The sequence below is a fragment of the Cebidichthys violaceus genome, unplaced genomic scaffold, assembly GCF_023349555.1.
Source record: "Cebidichthys violaceus isolate CVI_PGR_0920_01 unplaced genomic scaffold, fCebVio1.0.p SCAF_8, whole genome shotgun sequence".
In the NCBI taxonomy this organism is placed as follows: Eukaryota; Metazoa; Chordata; class Actinopteri; order Perciformes; family Stichaeidae; genus Cebidichthys; species Cebidichthys violaceus.
In genome coordinates, this window is record NW_027176964.1 from 10,360,826 (window position 1) to 10,373,112 (window position 12,287).

A 12,287-nucleotide genomic window follows, 5' to 3' on the forward strand; every position below is an offset into this window, starting at 1 on the left:
CACTTTTGATCAATGAAATATAAAAAGCTATTGTTCTATTCTGTCTATTCAATGAGATTGTGTCTAACATGCTCAATCAAGCTTCTTTTATCTCATCAGTGGTGGTTTCAAGTCATATCATTGGTCCTCACACTGACACGGAGTGGATGTTGCTCCATTGAGCTGATATATCTGCTCAATACATTTCATCAAAGTGTTGAAAGTCTTGAAGTTCTGCAATCAAGATAAAGCGACTGAGTAGATCAGTGAATCACTGGGCTCTCAGTCCTTCCTGTATCTCGCTCTTCACTTGTAAGCTGTGGTGGTGGTGGTGGTGGGGGGGAGAGAAACACCGTCTTTCCATAGAAAAAAAGATTTATTCAAGTTCACTTTTGAATGAAATAATCACAATTCAGGAATAAGTGCATATTCACGTATGATGTGACAAAACCGTGTACTGAGTATAAATTATAGGTGACTATTTTGGGGTATATTACAGTATAATCACTGTTTTCTGTACATGTACCTGTGTAAAATCTGCAAAAGTAGGCTTTCAGGATGCTACAATAGTATATTCCTTTAAAACTAGGAATAATATTTGCAAAGTTTAATGGTCTTGCAAGACTACAAGACTTTAAAGCTAGGAGCAGATTCATAGATATGTTGTCAACACCCCATGTGAAACATTGTCTACATTGATGTTAAAGAAAAACAGACAAGGAAAAGTCTCCAGCTACGAAAAGACACATTAGACCACAAACATCAGAAACATTCTTTGTTTCTGACGTGAGTCTGTAAAACAACTCATGTTTACAGGGAAACACATACTTCTAACACGTTACTCACATGACCTAAGACAGTTCTACCAGATTTTTTTCAAACAAGAGAGAAAAAAAACTTTAAATCTGTTTTGTTGCATTCATAGAAACTTTAAGCTGCAAGTCAAAAAATGCTAACATTGGAAAAAATCAGTAAGAGGGCCAGAAAATACTTCCTGGGTGCACAAACTGATGTCCACAGTGATATAATGCTAACTTTGTAGGTCGACACAAATATGCTTCATGCTACAGGAGTGCTGCAGGTTTTCTATTGGAACACTACCCAGCGTGAATACCACCACTCACATATTTACCATCACATTCTCTACGTAGTTAGTGTGATATCACAAATCAGGGGACACAGGAAACTCTCACCCTATTGTCTATATCTAAGAGAGAGAGAGAGAGAGAGAACAACCAGTTTGTAATACATATAGAACTGTCTTAGAGCATACAAGTAACATATTTAAACAATACAATTCTCCAGTATTCCCATTTAAACTGAATGTACATTCTGTACATTGCAATATTTTCTTTCCTCGTTGACTCAACCTTCAGGATGAGTGTCGTCAGGCCTCTGAAGGACCACAACAGTCGAGCCAGCATTTTACTCTTAAAAACTCCCTTTAATCTTCTTGACTTACCCACAGGGGCGTGCACCGCTGCATGTTGTCAACCCTTTAAATTCCAACATGTCAATACTGTTGACTGATTGTGTATCTAACTTGTGACTCTACAACACAAGTACCTTCGGTTGTGATTTGGGTTGAGCTGAAAGTTTCTGCTCTTTGAAGTATAGAGCTTCTGCCTCCTCAAAATGGAGGCAGTTAAATCTTTTTTTAATGGAGGCGTTTACATCCTTTTTTCAAGCGGTCTTCCACTGACACATTTGGATGACATACAACATCAGTTCCAACCTTTAGAGAGCTTTTCACTTTCAGACGGGGTTACGACATACGGACAGAGCACATTTGATCCAGCAACTCTCAGGTCAACTGAGTCATCTTCCATCCAGCTTTAATCAAGAAAAAGTCATTTTGTAGTTTGGTGGTGAGAAAAAAAAAGTCTTTGGAATGAGAGGGGTTTTGCGTGACAGTTATGCCTGCATGCAAACAACACGGAAAGCTCGCACAAAGTGTCACTTGACTCCGTAAGACATGTATAATAATTGATGGTACCACTTAGCTATGCCTTCTCAGCCGATACATCAATGCTCCTTATTAATGGAACAGGAAACAGTCTCCTCTGTATTGTCTGTATCCAGTAAGTCCTCAGTCTGGGCCCAGGTACTCTGCGTTTTCAGCTGCTGGGATGTGTCCGTTGGCGTGGGTCTTGAAGGTGGGAGTGAAATCCTCTTGGTAATCAGGGTTGTCTATGCTATTCTGGGGCTGGTATTTCTGAACGCTGTGGACCGTGCCGTTGGAGGTGAGCGGGAGGATGGCGGGGGACATGATCTCGTTGAGGTACTCGGGTTCGATGGCCTCGTTTTTAAAGCAGTTCAGGTACTCGGTCTCTGTGTCGTCTGAAGAGATGGTGGGAAGGATGGTGCGAGGTGGACCCGGGTGCTGGTAGATGGGATTCATCACGTCTGAAACTCCGTTCTGGTTCATGTAGTCTGTAAGAAAGACAGTGACATTAGCAAGGGCACTGGATAGTTTCTCATTAAGTGTACACACAGCTTAAATAGAAACTAGCAGGTAATTTATAAAAACCGAACAGAACATAATGGTGGCATGTTTCAGCCCATTAACTGCAAACCATTACATGGCTGCGCTGCTGATCATTTTCAGTTTGCAAATTGACTTCCAACCTTACGGGCAGCCACGATTTGGAGTTAAAGGGCCAGTCCACTATTTTTCCACATAAAGGTCACTTTATTAATTGTACTACTCAGTCTGTCATAACAATTAAACACTATATTCTATGTTACAAACTCTGGGCATTGAGTTTGAAAGAAGTAGATGTTTAGAAAGTGTTATCAAGACACATTATGGGAAATGTAGAATCCAGTGTTTCTAGAGCTTCATCCTTACTAAAGGCCTAAAATTTAGGATATCTTGGCTGCATCGATTTTGACCAATCTTCTATAACTTTATGAAAGGGCAATACCAAAACATTAGTACACCAATTTAATGGTAGCAGGCAGTGAAAATCAACGTACAGACTTGAAACTTGCTTTAGACAGCCAGCCAATTAAGTGCCTTTCATTTGATTTACTTTGTTGCTGTAAAAAGGACAATGAGAATCTAGAAGTTTGTGAAAACACCTGCATGGTGTTAAAAAATATACTTAAGGTGGTACTGATGGTAATACATGTTTGATGTTCTTGGTCCTGAGCACAGCCCTAATGATGCCACTTTTCATTTAACCCCCCCCCCCCCCCCCCACACTGCAGGACTCCAAGACTAAAGATGTATGTGCTAATGGTACCATAAAACCACTGGAACAAAGACTACACCAAATGGTAAACGGCATATGTTCTTCAGCTGTGGCAGGCAGAAGTACAATAAGTACAGCAATATGCTTCTTGTGCACTAGATGTCCCTCTTCCTCTTCTTGTCCAGGGAGGAGAGCTCCACTGAGATTCACTTGAATAACATAACATAACAAGTGGTGCCACTGAGGGGGTTTGAAGTTGCAGGATACTTGCCTGGAGATGGCAGGAAGGCCTCATCTAAAAGCTTGTCTGTGGGGTCAGGAATGTATCGGAGCACCACGCTTCCATCTCTGCTCGGGAATGCATTCTGCAACAGAGGACAGAGGTTGTTTTTGTACAACTGTGGCACATAATAATTTAACACAAAGATATAAGTAATTGTCTTTAAAGGATTGATTTTCCCTTACGAATAATCCATTTCTGCTGTGGCACGTTCCAATGCTACTGTTCAGGCTCTGCAAAATAGATCATATAAACATGAGTTAATGTCTGAATGCAGAGCAGGACATTGTGTTTTATAGATCCATAACACATTTTGATATTCCTCGGTTATCCATAAAGCAGACATTAAGAGAAGAAAGGTTTGAAATGTAACCAATCAGGTGGTTTCAAGCAACACAAGCGGTGCACAATTTATTTAGACAAATACTATATTTTTCTTTCATAGTATTTGATTCTTACTTCCTTCTTTTATTCATAGCTTCTTTAAAGTGTGTTTCTTTCAGTCACTGTGGTTTATTTCAATGCTTCTCAGTGGATAATAAGTTCCCTTTGAATAGTGATAGTAATGTGTGTTTATGGTACCCGAGGAACCAGAGCTGTCATCTCAGCACAAGCCGATGAGGATCGAAATAAACGAGTAGATTCATATTCATTCAGGCAATCTGACAAGCTTTGTTGTGTCTGTCAAAATCTCGAGTCAAAGGACTGTGAACAGCGTTAAAACCATGGAAACTGAACGAATAAAGAGAACAGAGGGACAGCTGTGGCAATGCAATTACTTTCAACAAGAAAAGGAAATTAAACACGTTGAAGGAGCGACCATCTGTAAAAAAATAATTCTGGACCCATCATGGGCCATGCCCCAACAGTGATATTAAAAACGCAGGCTTATGCTGAGCTTTTATTGGACAAAGATTTTAAAGAGTTGCCTGCAAAGGTAATTACACTTTGAAGCTTGTATGGGCTAACCAGGCTGTCAGTGGCCGGCAATGTTCCCAGATACAAGAGCCAGACCTACGCATGGCCTTCACTGAACCTGGAGTAGAAGAGTTCTCCTTGTTCAGTTCTCATCAATCAAAGGGCACCTGGGAGGAAACGTGGGAGAGGGGATGATGATGAGGACGAGTGTGTAGGGGTCAGGAAGTGGAGGAATAGTCCCACTGGTGACACTTAAAACAGAATGAGGGTAGCTGGGTTCAGCAGGGTTCAGGCCAGGTACGACTGGCCGCTCAGATTCAAGTCGGAGCTATTAGTTTAACTCTCCTCGCTGATCAATCATCTGGATTCAGTTTAACTGTCAGCGTTCTGCTTCTGCTGCTTCATGTGAAAGATAATTGCATTCGTGTATTTCCATTCTGACGCACAGGGTAATGATTTATGCAGAAATCCCATTTCTAAAAACACAGTTAAAATAGCACAATTACACTTTCAAACAGTTGACTGCATGTTGGTAAAGTGTGCACTGCTGGTGCAAGCTCTTAATCAATTAATGCTACTGTTTCTGGGAAATTTCTCCCTTCCTCCAAAGCAGCTGCTATTCCTCTTTCACTGTTTGAATAGAGAAGGTAAATGTGAGTAAGTCTGCCTTTTTTAGTAAAAAGGTATCAGTGTCTCATTATGAACAGATTCACTTTTTTCTGTTGAATCTATATTGTACTATAAACGCGTGACAGTATTCTGATATTCCCCAGATTTGTGTAAAACCTTTATATGATAAGAAGTAAATGTGGCTGACCAACTCAACAGCTGTTATAGTTCAAATAAATGACTGTGGCCCAGTATTTTCCAATATGTATAGGATATACAGGGTGTACAGTTCAGAAATGGGCCTCTCTCTCTCTCGCACTTTGGTTTTCCTTCATTTAACTTGTTGGTGTAGTTGAATGTTTCCTGTAAGTGGACAGTCATACAAAATATCTTGTGAGGTACTGTAGGATGTATTTTCAGTAAAACTACACCACCTTGTGGAAGTTCTAAGACACTAATCAGTCTTCACAGTGAGTGACTCAGAGGCCAGTTGGGTTAATAAATGATTTTGGTCAGTGCATGATTGTTTGCCTACACTTATTTCATGACCAAAGAAAAACAAAACTTCTTTCCTTGAACATTAATCAAAAATGGGCTAGTGGTTTGGCAGTGCCGGCTTTTTTAGAGTTAGAAATGTTGTCTTTAAATTATAGCATTAATTTTCTATTTTTGGAATGCGTGACCACAAAGTGGAAATAATCCTCCCTTCAAATATATTTTTATGAAATATCAGCTTGTTTTTCAACCATGCATCATAGTCTCTGCTTTTGCCAAAATCTGAGCTGCAGTACCTAAATGTCAGCTGAGACAGAGAGGCAGATGGACATACACACTTGATCCAACACCTTTGATGTGCGTGTTTTTTCTATGAAGTAGCTTACTGTGGAGTGAAGCAGCGGGGTGGTGGACTTGCTCCGGCTGTTGAAGAAGCCATGTTGTGGCACCAGGTACTCGTCCGCATCCACAGCGTCATCCATGCCCTCCCCGCTGATCAGGCTGCGGTACATTCTAGTGTCTGTGGGACTCGGCAGGTGCATGCAGTCATCGCCCTGGAATAGAAATAAAATGTATCATGTCATCTTGGTGTGTCTAATAGGTTACTACAATTACATCATCAAATAAACTGAAGTTTCAAGACTGTTAGATCTGAGGTAAAATCACACCTGGATGACCAGATATCGAGAAGGATCCCGAGCCATTTTTGTGAACTCAGCTATTAGTTCCCGAAAACGCGGTCGGCTATCTGCGTCAATCATCCAACCTGTACAAACATATCAGCAGATATCATCATGCGACAAGAAGATGAAATGAGACTTTTAACATTTGTGGGGGAATGATCGGAACTTCAGCAGCACATTTAAAAGGAAATGATCATATGAATACACTTCGGAAAAGCAGAAGCTTTCAACCGCGGCCCCCCGAGCTTACATTTCACCATGATCATGTAGACATCTATGGTACAGATTGGTGGTTGAGGCAGTCTCTCCCCTTTCTCCAGGACCCCGGCTATTTCACTGGCTGGAATCCCGTCATACGGTTTGGTCCCAAATGTCATCAGCTCCCAAACTGTTACGCCTACAGAAAGGAAGACAGTTGGTACATGTCAGTCTACTGAGCTGTCATTCACTTTGTTTTGCTCCCAATAAAAGAGAGGAAATGAGAGTGACAGGAAGTAAGCTTCCCGAATATCACACAGTATCAAAATAGCTATGTTGACAAATTGGCTCTGCCTGCAGGAGTGGGAGTTGGCAGGATGCATCTCTCTGTTGGAAGAGCTGAAGTAAGGAAAAGGGAGGAAAAGAAGCCTGTCACTTCTGCCAGGGTCTGCTGATGCTTATGCCATATTGAGCGGAAGGCAAGATCAAAACCCTTGGGAAAAGAACATTTGGAGCTGGCCCACACAATAAAGCTGTGCTGTGTGTTAATGCATCTGTGTATATCTGTGCTCCTGGTATGTGTGTGCTCCTGGTATACGAGTGCTCCTGGTATACGAGTGATTCTGGTATACGAGTGCTCCTGGTATACGAGTGCTCCTGGTATGTGTGTGCTCCTGGTATACGAGTGCTCCTGGTATACGTGTGCTCCTGGTATACAAGTGATTCTGGTATACGAGTGCTCCTGGAATACGAGTGCTCCTGGTATACGTGTGCTCCTGGTATACGTGTGCTCCTGGTATACGAGTGCTCCTGGTATACGAGTGCTCCTGGTATACGAGTGCTCCTGGTATACGAGTGCTCCTGGTATACGTGTGCTCCTGGTATACGTGTGCTCCTGGTATACGAGTGCTCCTGGAATACGAGTGCTCCTGGTATGTGTGTGCTCCTGGAATACGAGTGCTCCTAGAATACGAGTGCTCCTGGAATACCAGTGCTCCTGGTATGTGTGTGCTTCTGGTATGTGTGTGCTCCTGGAATACGAGTGCTCCTGGTATGTGTGTGCTCCTGGTATGTGTGTGCTCCTGGTATGCGAGTGCTCCTGGAATACGAGTGCTCCTGGTATGTGTGTGCTCCTGGTATGCGAGTGCTGCTGGAATACGAGTGCTCCTGGTATACGAGTGCTCCTGGTATACGTGTGCTCCTGGTGCTGGCAGAAGTGTTTATGTGGGCTGTGGCAGCAACCTCTTCTGACGTGATATTGTACATCTGAGACCGCAGGTGTTTAGGTGTGTGATAAACGTGTCCTAAAAATCATTTTAAGATGTCAACGGATTCTACTTGAATTACCACTGCGTGGTTGTATTCGTCCATAAACCAGTCAAGTTGCAGTTTACCCTCCATGTCTGTCCAAAATGTCATCACTTTATCATTTCATCCTTTTAGACAATTGTGTTAAATTGTTATAATTACCACATGAATTCTTCAGTTATTGCCAAAAATGTGTTTTGTGAGGTCACAGTGACATTTGACCACCAAACTCTATTGAGTTCATCCTTGATTCCAAGTGGATGTTTGTACCAAAGAACGGATGGACAGACGGACAACCCGAAAACATAATGCCTTGGTTCACGAATCTCGCTGGCGCAGAGGCATAAAATACAAAAATGCCTTTCCTCTCTTTGCCTCACTTGCTGTTAACACACTTTATTTGGCAATGAATGCGCATTTCTCCAGTGAGACTGTCACCAAAACTCCTCGGGAATACAGAAACAGCTGTTTTATATATCTAAAGTTGCACAAGGATTTAGTTCAGTCTGCATCGCAAGCAGGGCTCATGCCTCACTGGGTTAGAGGTCCAGCATGTATTCACAACATAAAGCACTACACTTACCATAGCTCCACACGTCACTCTGGTGTGTGTATGTTCTGTTCAGGATTGATTCAAGACCCATCCATTTAATTGGTACCTAGGAACAAAAAGTAGAAATGTAATAATCTCCAAATATTTCAGTGACTTACAAAAATACCTGTAAATTTACACTTAACATGATAAAGATGAAACACCATAATGTGCTTTTGAGTATATCTGGACAATAATCTTGACTGGAACTCAAACACAGAATCACTTTACTCCATCAGATCATTTTTGCTGGCAAAAATGTACATGTCTGTGTTTGCAGGGGGGTGTATATTTAAAGGGAGGTGGGGGTGGACAGCGGCCTCAACTGTACACTTGCCAGTGGACTCTCAACAGCAATGTCTGTAATTTTTGTATCTTGATATCATCTAGTCAGATTTGTCTTCTTACTTCAAAGTACTGTATTACTTTGTTAAATTGAAATCCATTTCTGTTTTTCCCATATACAGTATGTAATGTAACTGTACTGTCACCTAGTGGTGCAGAATTGCAATAATCACACATATAAAATCAACAATTTTAGAAATGTCAACAAAGTTTGTGTCACATAAAGCTTAAAAAATGATTTCTGTGATGGTTTCCTGCAGACGGAAGTCTCATACTAAATGGATGTCTCTACTCTGTCTGGAAAACTGTCCTGTAATTTTCAATCAACAACACGTTTCACAATATATTTGCATCAAACTAAACAAATAAAGGAAGTGTCAGCAATAGCAACTGTCTGTTTGAGGTCCAGTCCAGCTTTGTCCGGATACATTTCAAAGAACTGGACATCTGCCCGTCCGGTGAGGAAGGGCAGATGTCTGGGGGAAAAAAATAAACCACTGATGTAATAAAGTTCCAACATTATAAGGTAATACAGCAATAAAGAGGAGTTCTACAGTATTATTGGATTTTAGACCAAGTTAAGCAAAAGAATGCACATTTGGGGTAATTATCATATTATGGGAAAAATATTACATCATTGGGTACGATGGAAATACGTGTATAGGTCACACTGTAATTACAAGTAAATACAAGCACTACACATTTTTCTGTGAGGAAAATGGTGCTTTCAGTTTCTCAAAGAAAACACTGATAAGAGAAGGAACTTATCTGATTTGTTATTTCTCTTCTTTCTGACAGAACTATTAATACTCACTTACATAAGATACAATCTAGAGCAAAACTAGAAAAGCAAAAATAACATCTCTCATTCATCTACAGGAAGTCATTTGTCTAATAAAGATCACATTTGTAACAGGCTATAAATGCATAAATATGCTTGCTCTTACGCCTATTTGAGTGCAACAACAAATAATGACTATAGAACAAAAAAGGGCAGACAAACACTTTCATTTAAACTTATTTTTATAATTTGAAAACTTGTGACAGTTCCTACTTTAATCTTCAACCAACCTTTCCGCCATCTGCATGGTACTCTTTCTCATCCGCGTTGAGGAGTTTAGCCAGACCGAAGTCGGTGATCTTGACATGTTGAGGAGTCTTCACCAGGACGTTTCTCGCTGCCAAGTCACGGTGTACCAAGTGGCGCTCCTCCAGGTAGTTCATACCCTTTTGTCAAACAAACGATGAAGTACAAGCTGTTACATAAGCACAGTGTTCTTGGAAATGCTACTTGATCAGACATGATCAAAGTTGTTAAAGTGCTTTCAAAATAGACTTGTCATCATCATATAATAAGTCATATCATTCAACAGTATTTCTTAAGAGTTAAAGGCAGGATGTACTGTTCGTTCTAGCAGTTGTAAATCAAAAGAACTTGACTTGCGCTGCAGAAATGCTCAGTTACATTTGGATTTATCATTATGTTGAATAGACCATAACATGTAACTTGATGTCTTCACAAGGTTTCTCTCTTACCTTGGCTATCTGCACACACCAGTTGAGCAGGTACTGGGAGCCGATGTTGTCCTTGTTCTCTTTGACGTAGTCCAGCAGGCAGCCGAAGGGCATCAGCTGGGTGACGAGCTGCACAGTAGATGTCAGACAGATGCCAAGCAGACGACACACGTGGGGGTGCTCAACGCTGGCCATCACATAAGCCTCCTACAGGGCGCATGTAGACACGCGAAAAAGAGTTGTATCAGTCAATGTTTTATATTAATTGGAGCAGTCAGGTGACACAAACGAGAAACAACACCCCGTATCTAGTGCATGGACAAAAGGAGACAATTGGCATTCACATTGATGGATTTAAGGTGGAAAAAATGAAATTGTCTGTTTGAGAAAACGTCTTACAGCCCATTCTGTCTTCCACTGAAGCAATATTGGAAGAAAGTCTACATTTATCCTGGAAACTGATAGCTTAAGAAACATGACATTTGTGGAAATATCTGGTGTTTGGTGATAAGTTTCTTAGCAGCAGTCATGCCCAGCCAAGCATATTTTATGTGGATCAGCTGAGTGGAAACTCAGTCATCATAACAGAAAAGCGAATTAAAGAATGAAAAAAACCCCCGAGGATAATCTGCACTGGCCACCACCAAGGAGATCCGTGCAAACAGCACTTCAAACTGAGCTATATTTAGTAGATTTCCTGTCGTGAGTACATTAATTGTACCCCAAATATTTTTGACATGACCATTAAAGTATCATCCTTGTTCAGTAAAGAACCACTTGATTGTTAGGAGCTCTGTAATTTTGACAGTCTGATGAGGAAGAGGCTTCAAAGCACATTTAAAAACAAGCCTCTGCCCTTAAGACATGAAGTTCAGAGGATGTGTACGTCCACCACAAACTCCAGATGTGCAGTGACTGAGCAACGCACCCACAAAATCACAGGATCTAAGATGCACATTCAGCCGTTTGCGTAATGCATTTTGAACAGGCTGCTTTCTCAGTGTGGCTACAGGACTGCATTCCTTTCCAGAACACCTCCGCCTTGGATTACAAACCCACACCCACACACAGCCCTCCATTTCCTACAGCCTCGTAAGAGGGTCACCATGTAGAAACATGACCCATTCCCTTTTACAAGGAAATTAAGTAGTTGTTAGTTTCAAATAACATTGGATGTGCTATAAATCACAGGATGCATTACAATTGAATTGACACATGGGAAGCAATAATTGTTATTCAATTTGTGCAACACATTGAGGTTGACTTTTAATCCAGTTGAAATATTGTAAAAATGTGCATAGAGGTTTGAGCTTTTATATGGGATTTCCCAGCAGTATCACACACTTTACTGAAGTCGTCAGGGAAACAACATTTTAAATGAATGGCTTTTCCTAGTTCTGACTCAGCATTACAGTAAGCTTCAAAAAGGTACCACATAAATCATTAAACCTACGTCCAAGATCTCTTTGTTTGCTTTCGGTGATGTGGCCTCTCTCAAAACCTTGATGGCCACCGGGATCTTCACATCCTCTCCCTCTGGAACCCACAGGCCCTGTATGGACACAAGTTTGTTATTTTACATGCTTTAATTACACCTGAATCATCAAGTGAGCACAAGTACATACATGCAAATGAACAGTACAATTACAAAATGCTGACGTGTATATATTGCAACACTTTGTACTCTACTAATTTTGAGGCACTTCCATTTATGCTACTTTCATACTACATTGCAGAGGATAATATACTTTTCACTACACTTCATGTAGTTGATTGCTGTTTTACATAACAGTTAAAATATCTAAGAACAAACTACAGTAAATTAAGCAGTCAAATGATCTCCATCTCAACCAGCTGAAATATTAAAATTATGATTATATCTTAATTCATCAGTAATACAAATAATTAAATCATATAATTTACTTTAATATAATGAATACTTGATGAATATAAGACTTTTACTTGTAATAGAGCACTTTTTTAATGCTTTTCTTTCACCACTGACTTAACCTAACCCCAAACATGACTTTTGTTTTCCAACCATAATCCTAAAACCAAGCCTTAACCCTCAAATAGCCCTTTGAAAGAATGTCCTTACTTTCTAAAAATGTCCTAAGTCTCAAGGTCTGACACTGAAATTGGTCCTCACAAAGATATCAATTCAAAAG

General features: G+C 40.6%; 1 protein-coding gene across 1 annotated transcript in view; it reads right to left on the reverse strand.

Moving 5' to 3' along the window:
• Window positions 1-336: 336 nt before the first annotated feature.
• Window positions 337-12,287, reverse strand: part of egfra (epidermal growth factor receptor a (erythroblastic leukemia viral (v-erb-b) oncogene homolog, avian)) — a 39,807-nt gene continuing 27,856 nt past the window's right edge. The window contains exons 19-28 of the mRNA XM_068737555.1: window positions 11,573-11,671; window positions 10,141-10,326; window positions 9,676-9,831; window positions 8,251-8,326; window positions 6,412-6,558; window positions 6,147-6,244; window positions 5,865-6,032; window positions 3,642-3,689; window positions 3,448-3,541; window positions 337-2,412 (exon numbers count right to left, since the gene is read on the reverse strand). Of these exons, the coding sequence (XP_068593656.1) occupies window positions 2,069-2,412; window positions 3,448-3,541; window positions 3,642-3,689; window positions 5,865-6,032; window positions 6,147-6,244; window positions 6,412-6,558; window positions 8,251-8,326; window positions 9,676-9,831; window positions 10,141-10,326; window positions 11,573-11,671 (1,416 nt within the window). The 3' untranslated portion in view covers window positions 337-2,068. The remainder of the gene's footprint in view (window positions 2,413-3,447; window positions 3,542-3,641; window positions 3,690-5,864; window positions 6,033-6,146; window positions 6,245-6,411; window positions 6,559-8,250; window positions 8,327-9,675; window positions 9,832-10,140; window positions 10,327-11,572; window positions 11,672-12,287) is intronic.